Below are 10,141 nucleotides of genomic sequence, written 5' to 3'. Positions count from 1 at the left end.
TTTTACTGGGAGAGTAGTGCAGCACTGGCACAGATCATCCAGGAAGGTGGTAGAATATACATCCTTTGAGGTTTTCAGGACTTGGCTAGGAAGAGCCACAGCTGTCCTGCTGTAGAGTTGGCAGTAGTCTTGCTCTGTGAGCAGGTGGTTGAATGAGGTGATTGGCAGGGCCCTTTCCAGCCATTTCAGTGGCTCTACAATAATTAATTTTGTCAACAAGTAATTGTGTGAATACAGTTTATTTTGGAAAAGACTGGAATTTGCACAAATGTTTGTGCATGTGTGCACACACGTACTTTGGGAATACATAATTCTTCTTGCTTCTAGATGCCAGCTTGAATTAAAAGAAGAATACATAGCCAGAGCCAATAAAGTTACGGAAGATGAGAAAAAAAATAAAGGTAATCATCTCTCTGAGATTATTAAAGTACCTGTTTGCCTCTAGAGCTTTTACTAACAGGTATCAAACCACTGTTACTACTGAACAGTCACAGTGTGCAGTGATAGAAGTGGCAGAAAAGCCATCAAAGCCAATTTTGAAAACATATAGCAGGATCCAGGGACAGGTCAGCAACTCCTTTTTCAGAATGCAGTGGGAACTGTAAGCTGCTGCTTTGCACAGGGGCTTCAAAGCATCCCATTTTTTCAGTTTCTCATTTCCTTCTGAAGTTTCCTGAGCTCATTCATGCTCTAACTGGACGCTGGTACAGTCTGGTACTGTGCCCTTGAATAGTTGCTGCTGTCTGCCTTTATTGTGCAGAAGATGTTTAATTAGAGCTTGAGGAAGAGAGCTGGGACAGGTAACATGTTAGACTTTTACATTAGGAACATATGAAAGAAATGATACATCACAAATATGAGTTTATTTAATTCTAAAGGCATATTTGCACATATGTGTATGTATGTGCACAGTGTGATTTACTTCATTTTGAAGGATTGTGTATGGCATTAAGTCATTTTTATGTCTTGAATTAAATTGAATGTTAGGGTTTAACAGCTTAAAACTGTTTTTTGCTGATACAGTTTTTTTTGCTGTAATACTCTACTAATTTTAATTCAGTGTTTGTAATCTTCCCTGAAGAGAAAGCTTTGCTTTTGCATGAAGAAACTATTGCTGTTAATTCCAAAAAGGAGGAACTCAAGCAAGCTGTATCACGTGCAAAAGAGCTTGAGGTAATTGTAAACATTAATTTAAAGAGGGTGTGTAATTAATGCAGTTGAGGTATATTACAAAAAATGAAATAAGAGTAATTGTTAAGTAATATAGCAGTTCATAAGTTTCTAAACTGTTCTTTTTCTGCAGCTGGATTTGGAGTCAGTGAAGGCCCAGGTTCTGTTGGTAAATAAACAGAATCAATTGTTGACAGAAAAACTGAAAGAGGTATCAGACTATTCTTTGCTGAAGGAGGAGAAATTGGAGCTTCAAGTGCAGAATAAACTGCTCAGGCAACAGTTGGATGAGACTCGCAGTGAGAACCAGCATCTTCGAGACAGTCAGTGTGAATAATTTAGGACTTTTCTTGTTTATATTTCCCTAAAATTACTTGTTTAGAAATAATTTTTAATTCAAATCTTTATATTATGTTTACTAGTAGGTTGCATGAAATCCAAACTAATGTCTGCATAAAGTTAAGCAGCCCTTGACATAAGTTTATTTTCTTTTACATGTCTATACAGTAGAAATCCTGAATTAAGTGGTGGCTGTAATATGAAGGATATCCCTTTTACCCTTTGAAGAAAGCAGTGCAATATATCTAACTATAGCATTAGTATGGTCAGTAATGGTATAAAAAAGGGCATTATGATTTTAAGTGCTTGCCTGACTATAATTATAAATACCAAGTGATTTTAATGTGCATTTGAGATTATGGGGGAGTAGAGATATACACCCTAAGGTAAGGAGATGTATTTTTCCTCCAGAATAGGACAGTCTGGGTCTAGTTCTTGAATGACTATGCTAACAGAAATTTCAGTTCTTTGTAAAAGGCAGAAAAAAAAATAATCCTTAAATACTATATTCAGACAAAGCCTTGTTATGTTCCTAAAAACAAATCAGCTTTATATTTTGAAGAGGTATCGTGTAGAAAAGTGCACACTGGTTATTTTATGGCTGAGTGTCTATTATTTCTCTTTCTGGGCAGAGCTGTCCCAGCCCTCAGCAGAGCACCTGGCCTGCCAAGTGGAGCTGAGGAGAGTGGAGCATTCTAGGAAGCTGGCACTGAATGAATTTGAAAGTCAGAAGCAGATTTTGGAAAAACATCTCCAAAGTGAGGTAAATTATTTCTAAATAATTTGTACCCTTTCTTCTTCCTGTCATCTTTTTCATGTTTATCCATGTACCTGTGCAGACTGTTTGGCATGTAGTTACAGAGATTGTTTGTACTCTGCTTATTTTTCTGTAAACAACTCTAAAGAAAACAAAATAACACCACACCAAAGAACTACCAAACAATAAACCCAACCCGACATAGCCAAAGTAAATCTTTCCAAGTCATTAAGTTGTCAGTGCTGACTTTCAGGAGGGTACTCTGTATATATGGTTTGACTGGACCTGGAAGACATTTAGAAACCTAGAATTAAGCCAGTTGAGATTACTCTTTTTGTTTGACTTGTGCTGGGTTTTGCTTTTGCCTTGATCTTCTATAGGTTGAACGTTGTGCCCAGTTAAAGACCAAACTGTTAGACTCTGAAGCTACTGTCAGGAAGTTAAATGTGCAGGTTGAAGAACTGAAGCTGCAAGTGAAACAAACACAGACAGGTTTGTATCTTACACCAGAACAGTCCTTTGTGAAGGGCAAATACAAGAATTTTCAGAAGCTTCAAAAGGCTGCAGTCACATAGAACTAATGTACCACCAGGGAGTAGATTTTAAGTTTAAAATGACAATCTATTTAAAAGTCCAATTTAAAGAGCAGGCTCATTACAATTTGTCTTCCTTTCAGAAAACAAACATATAGGAAGAAGGGAAAGCGTTCTTCCCTGAACACTTGCAGATTTTTATTGTCTGTTTTTCCTCAGTATGAAGACATTACTGTTTGGGGATAACATAATCAGCATTTTCCAGCAGGCGAGTTGTGTTTTAATGCATTTTGATTCTTGAGTGTTATTAGAAGAATAATCAATTTGAAATTTTATTATGTACCCCAGGAATTTTAAGTCTTAAGCAGATATTGTCAAGGCTAATAACTGGTGCCTAACTTATGCTTGACTTATCTTGTCTGGGCATTAGAAAGAGGGACACTCACATAAAGCAATTCAGTCTGCTGAAGAAATGTAGTTTTAAAGGTGCATATCTGTCAAACTGCTAATATCAAGCATTAGAAATAACAGTTTTGGGATGTATATTAAATGTAAAAATACAGAATAGAATTCTGCAATTATGATACATTACATGCACCATGTGTTGCCTCATTGTTCAGTATATGCAATATTTTATATTATTCACTAGACTGATAAGTACATTTTCATTTATGGTAGAAGTATTGGTGCATTTGGAATTGGAAATTGGTTAGTGTCAAAACAGCAAATATATATTTCAGTTAAATGACTGAAAGTATTGCAGAGATTTTTATTTTATATCAGAGTTAATGAAGTCAGTGAGGAGCCATTTATGCAGAATAAAAGCAAGGTTGCAATTTTGCTGAGAAAGATACAGCCCTGTAGATTGGTCTTTTGGGCTTCCTGAAGCATAGAAGTGCAAGCCAGGAAGCAGACAGTCCCAAGACATTCAATTTAACTGACAATTTTGAAGAACTGCTTTTTAAAAAACCCAAAAAACAAAAAAACCAGTGCTGCAGGTATTATGTGCTGGGTTGTTTTTGTCCAGAATTCTTTTTTGATCTAAATAGAAGGAAACTCTTAAGACTTTTGGCCTGCTTTGTGTTCTTCTGCCTTTAACAGCATGATTAGATATAAAGTATCCAAAGTGGTGACATTTTCATGTTTATTTATTTATTTAAACATAATTAAATCCCCAACATTTTAGAGTGTGTGAAAGGATTATATATTAAAAAAACAGTGGTAATTTATAGCATCATAGCTACATTAAAAATGTGATTGAATCAACCCATTAAATTCTGGACAGGTAAGCCAATTCTATGTTAAAATAATTTTGTTCACATTGAAATCTAAATGTCATGCTTCACTGTTTCTGTTATGGGGGTCCCTTTCTGTCTCTCTTGAGTATCACTCACTTTCTCTTGCTGTCATTTAGCTCTGGAAAATGAAGTATATCGGAATCCAAAGCCTTCGCTTGTTGATCGCTCTGTCCTTGACTTCACTGGTAACAGAATTGTACCCCATGACATTTATGTGGATAGCACATTCCTGAAGAATCAGGTTATGACTGATGTGATGAAGGTCAATGCTGTGCCAAGAGTTGGCTATTGTCAGCAGCCACGCAGTGCTTCTCCAGATTCTGACCTGGAGTGTTTGGCACAAAGCCAGGCTAGAATAAAAGAACTAGAAAAAGAGGCAGAGTATTTGGAAGAAGCCTACAGGAACTACCAACACAGATTCATACAGAATGCAGCTGCAAGCAGAATGCCAATAAAGATGCAGTCTCCTTTAATTCTACAGTGTGGTAGATCCCCTTTGACTACTCAGCATGAACTTCTGGAGGATAAACCCAGCTCCCCACAGTCCCCTCTGAGCAGTCCAAGAGGTGAAGAACACATCAAAAGAACTGGACAGGTCCATGTCTTTGAAAATCCCTTAACACCACCCCACAAAGGAGGATCTTCAAGACGTCTTTCTTCTACTCCCGTGTCCAAATCAAAGAGGGATCTTGGTAACAAAATTTCAGATGGTAAGTCATGATTGTTAATGGGATGTGGTATTGGGGTTTTACTTACTGTTCCTCTTGCACTACAGGAAGGGAAAGATCTAGCAGTGTTAGTCTTGCACACATTTATTATTTGCTAAGGTGCAGGAGAAGTCAGGAGATGTGGTTTTGTAGGAGACAAAATATGGTAGCTGCTTGGAGTATTGCTTCTTCCTGGAGACACATACTGGAGAAGTACATAGAGGTTAGACATGTTTTAGGTAGCCTTCACCAGAGGTCTGTGCCATATAGTTCACTACAGGTGTAGTGAATTATGCTGTAACCTTATGATATGCAGAGTCTCATTCAAAAGTTGCTATTGAGTATAACTACTGTGCAACATTAATTGTAATTTCTTAGTTTTAATAACCCTCCTTCTGTATTCCTGACCTTTCATTTAACTTTTGTAGTTGGCATATGTGCAGCAGAAGCCCATGTTGTGTGGCTTCTCTTAAATTGCATTTTCCAGTCTGAAAGGTCCAGATTTGCTTTTGTTTGTTCTTTTTGCTATGACAGCTTTATCAAATTTACTGAGTAATTCTAAGGGGAAGGGAATGAGTGTTTGGTCATGATTGGAAAATTTTCGTTTGCTATTAATGTCATAGCGACTAATAATTACTTAGGGTTGTGGGGGTTTTTGGTGGTTTTTGGGTTACTTTTCTTCTTTTGTATGGGACTACTCAGAAAAGCAAGCAAACTAGAAAAGAGATTAATTTTTTCTAAAAAAAAGTTGTTTCAAATCTGCAGTGTATCTGCTTCATGAGTGATGCAATTATTTTCACCCTAGTTCAAAGTGGATTTAATAGGATGAGAAAAAGAGATAGTAACAAAACAAGAGAGATAATGATCAGTTTCTGCATGAAGGAAGGTTATCTACAAGGGCAGGTTAGTCTGGAAAAGAGTTGACAGAGGTGGTCTGTGGGAAATCTGGAAAACAATGAGTGGTGTGAAAGAGGTGAAAAGGGATCAATTAATTACTGCTTCACAGACCCCAGGATCCTGTGACATTTGAAAGGAAAGACAAGGAAGTGCTTTTTCATACCATGAATAAGTTGTGGAATGTATTGCTTCTGTGGCAACAAGTATAGATGGAGGAATAAAACTTCCTTGTCAGGAGGACCCAAAAATATTGATTGAAGCAAGGTCGGGGTGGGTGTTGCCAGAAGTTAGACACAAGTGTTCTCCTTTTACAATTTCAGTTTAATTTTGTTTAGTAATAGGCACTGTTAGAACTAGGTTGCAAACACTGATGGATTGTGGCTGTCCCCATTTTCAAAACCTAATTGAGAACTTGAACTTACAAAGCCCTCTTAAGTTCTGTCAGCTTGTGTATAAAGTGGCCATAGACTATTTGTTTAATCCTGCACACACACAAAATCTTTCACAGAATCATAGAATCAGTTGGGTTGGAAGAGACCTCAAAGATCATCGAGTCCAACCCTACCCTGGTTACTAGACCATGGCACTAAGTGCCACATCCAGTCTCATCTTAAAAACCTCCAGAGATGGTGAATCCACCACCTCCTGGGCAGCCCATTCCAATGTCTGATTACTCTCTCTGTGAAAAATCTTTTCCTAATATCCAACTTAAACCTCCCCTGGCAGAGCTTGAGTCTGTGCCCTCTTGTCCTACTGCTGGTTGCCTGGGAGAAGAGACCAACCCCCACCTGACTCCAACCTCCTGTCAGGGAGTTGTAGAGGGTGATAAGGTCTCCCCTGAGCCTCCTCTTCTCCAGGCTGAACACCCCCAGCTCCCTCAGCCTCTCCTCATGGCACTTGTGCTCGAGTCCGTTCACCAGCCTCATGCTGCTCCAGCACCTCAATGTCCCTCCTGAACTGAAGGGCCCAGAACTGAGCACAGTACTCAAGGTGTGGCCTCACCAGCACCGAGTCCAGGGGCAGAATCACCTCCCTGGTCCTGCTGACCATGCTGTTTCATAATACTAGGGTTTGTTTGAAAAAATAGAAAATGTTAAAACTAGAGTTGTGTGGATATAACCTTAATGCTTCCCATCTTTGTAATTTTTGGAGGCTAATTACAAGATGGCAAATCTCTCCATTGGATCTGTTCTTTGCTTAATGCGCAAGACTGACTGGTTCTGGAGAGGGATAAGAGTTGAATAACAAAGGAATACATTGGGAGACCTCAAGCATTACCTTTTACTGGTTAATAAGCACACTTGTAGCTTGAAATCCAAGCCCATGAGTACTTCCTCTAATGCTCCAGCGTGGGAGAAATTATTTGGTGTTGGCAGAGGGACTGCAGTTTGTGGGGAACATGAACGTATTAGGAGGTGATGATAATGATAGTCTTTGTGAGGAGTGGAATTACGATGATGAAGGCTTGTGGAGGAGAATTCCCATACAGGAGAGGTAAAGAAAAAAAGAAAAAAAACAAGTACAAGAAAGTTCATGTTAAGATCTGGATGGTAGTTGGCCTTGAGTGGTGGTGCCTGCAATGCACGTGCTGTAAAACCAGCCTTGTGTGAGAAATGGTAGGATAAATAACTAATACAAATTGTGGGATTTTTATTCTGCAGACATCAAGGGCTCATCCCTTACCTCTTCACAGCGGAGTGTTGACCAGGTGCTTTCTCCTATTTCAAAGCCATATGTGCTTTCACCTTCTGAGTCTGTTCCTTCCTCACCATCCAGTCATGGCCAGAAAATCAGGTAACACTGTTTACAAAGCTACATTTTAACCTGCTTTTTAAAGAAACATTTATCTAACTGTTCATTGGGATAGCTGCTTTTACAAATCAAGCAAACCATTAATTTTTTAAGTGGAAAACTTTTCTTAAGATGGATAAGGATTTCCGGTTTTGAGTATCACACCTCAAGAGGAGCTTAGTTATAAAAAAAATCAAAACAACCCAACACCCTCCTCCTCCCAAATCGAAACTCCTTTAGCAAATATGATTTGACATTTCCACCTCTGTTAAATTCATGCTTCCTCACACAGCAGAGTTATGTGCAATGAAATACTTAAGCCTCAACTGCATTGGAAACTTAAGATTAATGCGATGTGTTTTTTGGGGTTTTTTTTTAAATGTCTTGTCCTAAGACAAAGTAAAACTTGGTTGATTTACAAAGTGTTCTGTAAATTCATTTCATGGTTGTCTTTGAGCAAGGATGAAAGGTGATTCCAAAGATTCCCTCTGTTGAGTCAAATGGTAATGGCAGTACTAGTTCCAGAGCCTAAAAAATCCACTGCCATGGAAGAATGCTAGGCAAAGGAGACTCAGAGTCATCCTGAGCATGTTAGCTTAATGCCGATAAATTGGTAAATATCCATCGTGGAAACCTAGCTCAGATCCTGCTGTTTAAAGGTATTAGTTAATGTTTAGAACTGTGTTCTCAGCACTTGCAGATTGTGTTACTTCAACCTTCACTGCTTTATTGCTTTGTTGCTGTGTGTGGCTTCAGAGATAGAAGGTTGTTCATTTGGTGTGCACTGTCACCGGTGAGACACCTGACAGATACAAGACATGCAAAGTTTAGATGTTTCTGGACTCAGGTCAGACTGATTTATTTTGCTGGTTTTCAGACATGTGTAGATATATCTGTAGATACAGCTCTAGATTTAACATCAAACTTTTGATTTTGCCCCTCTTTTTTTTTCTACTTTTCCCATGTCAGTGTTCTGACTAACTTTTGAGTGCAAAGTGTGGTGTGGATTCTCATGTTTCAAGAGAGCTGCAAGTTCTACAGGGCTTGAAATCTATTGTATCAACATAGACCTTCTGTTTCACATTGTATTTCCTCACGTGGCAGACCACTTTCAGACAGCTGAATGAAATATTTATTGTTAATAAATAAGTATTCCATTAATCACTAATTTCAGAAAACGTTTTCTGAGTTCCCTAAAAATGTACAATCTTTCTGTAAAAGCAAATCTGAGTTTATCAGCCCCTGACTTGCATGTCTGTGTATAATATATGTGAAAAAAGTACTTTTTAAACATATATGCATATGTCCAAGATATATCTGACTTTCCCCGATGTCCCATAACTTTGGACTGTATTGAGAATTAAAAAATGTAGACTGTATCCTTTTTTTGAGTAAGAATACTATTTGTACTGTGTTGCAAATGTGAATGTGAAGCCACTATGGTGGCAAATTGACTATTACTTGTCATGTCTTGTTTACAACAATCCTGTCAGACACCTCACCCTCATATGAATTACCTGAATGTGAATGTATTTTTAGCAGTTTATTGTCATGAGCTCTTTGGGGATTTGACAGTTTTGATTTCTCCAGTAAGCTGTGCCATCCATGTAAATGTGATCCTGGTAAGCTAACAAGAGCACTTGCTGACATTGTAGACTAATTTGAGAATAAACTTCAGAAAACAAAACTAGGTCTTTAGACGAGTAAACTTAATTTTTCAATGATTTGAAATTATTTCTCAAAAAAAAATGATAAAACTACAAGCTCATCACAAATTTCTGTCCAAAGTAGTGATATTTCCTCATCATTCCTCCATCAAAACAGGCTTTTTGCATATGCATGATGTTCAAAAGACAACCCATTAAAAAAAAGGCCACTAATTCTCTGAGCAAAGCTATGTCTCTTTTACTGTGTCTCTATTTTTCACATCTGTGACCAGACTTATGAGCTTTGCTGATTGAAGCATGGTGGTTTCTGCTGACTGTTTGAGAATTGAAATGGAGGCAGTTGTGCATACTGACTTCATTCATTAACAAGCTGTAATGCTAACTTTGTTACTTTTTTTTTTCCCTCTGGAGAGCTTGTTCATGTGCTGGTTTTCAGAATAGGAAACTCCATTCTCCTTTGCATGTGGGAATGAATGGGTAGCAGAAATTTTCTGTTTTCTTTTGCCTGGCTTTTTTTTAAAATAAATGAATAATTTGACAAAATTAACCTACATAAAAATAGCTTCTCTTTCCTCTCTGCATCTCCTATATCCATGTATGAAGTTCTTGTCGTCTTAATAGTTGCTGGTGCTTCCACTCTCAAAAACTGAGAATCCTAAATGTGTCATCAGAAAAGGATCTAGTGTTTAACTTTTAATGTTTATTATAGATTTATTTTTTCCCTAAGAAGAGACAAATGAATTTGCCTTAAGCTGTTAGCCATCATTCCAGATTTGGTGGCTGAAGAAAGACAGTTTGTCCCAGGGTAGCTCTAGCAGGTATTCATAGGCTTTCTCATTTTGTTGTTAGCAAGTCCTGAACATACATTTAATGACTAGAGGGTCTCTTTGTGGCTAGGATTAGGGGAGAGCCTTTATGTTCTTTGCCTTGAAAATGAGCTGTTGGGATTTTTAGGGACTGTGAGTTTAGTTTCCTGTAAGTA

At 37.9% G+C, this 10,141-nt stretch overlaps 1 protein-coding gene across 1 annotated transcript in view; it reads left to right on the top strand.

Annotated features, from left to right (window-relative positions):
* The window catches only part of OFD1 (oral-facial-digital syndrome 1), a 30,778-nt gene that overhangs the window by 10,956 nt on the left and 9,681 nt on the right, over positions 1–10,141 (top strand). Inside the window, exons 10-16 of the mRNA XM_009071351.1 lie at positions 328–401; positions 1,082–1,173; positions 1,304–1,493; positions 2,142–2,272; positions 2,647–2,758; positions 4,214–4,807; positions 7,363–7,495. Coding sequence (XP_009069599.1) covers positions 328–401; positions 1,082–1,173; positions 1,304–1,493; positions 2,142–2,272; positions 2,647–2,758; positions 4,214–4,807; positions 7,363–7,495 — 1,326 coding nt within the window. The remainder of the gene's footprint in view (positions 1–327; positions 402–1,081; positions 1,174–1,303; positions 1,494–2,141; positions 2,273–2,646; positions 2,759–4,213; positions 4,808–7,362; positions 7,496–10,141) is intronic.

This window comes from Acanthisitta chloris, unplaced genomic scaffold (assembly GCF_000695815.1).
Source record: "Acanthisitta chloris isolate BGI_N310 unplaced genomic scaffold, ASM69581v1 scaffold13263, whole genome shotgun sequence".
NCBI classification, from domain to species: Eukaryota; Metazoa; Chordata; class Aves; order Passeriformes; family Acanthisittidae; genus Acanthisitta; species Acanthisitta chloris.
The sequence above is the reverse complement of the archived record's forward strand: the minus strand, read 5'-3'. Positions and strand labels throughout refer to the sequence as shown.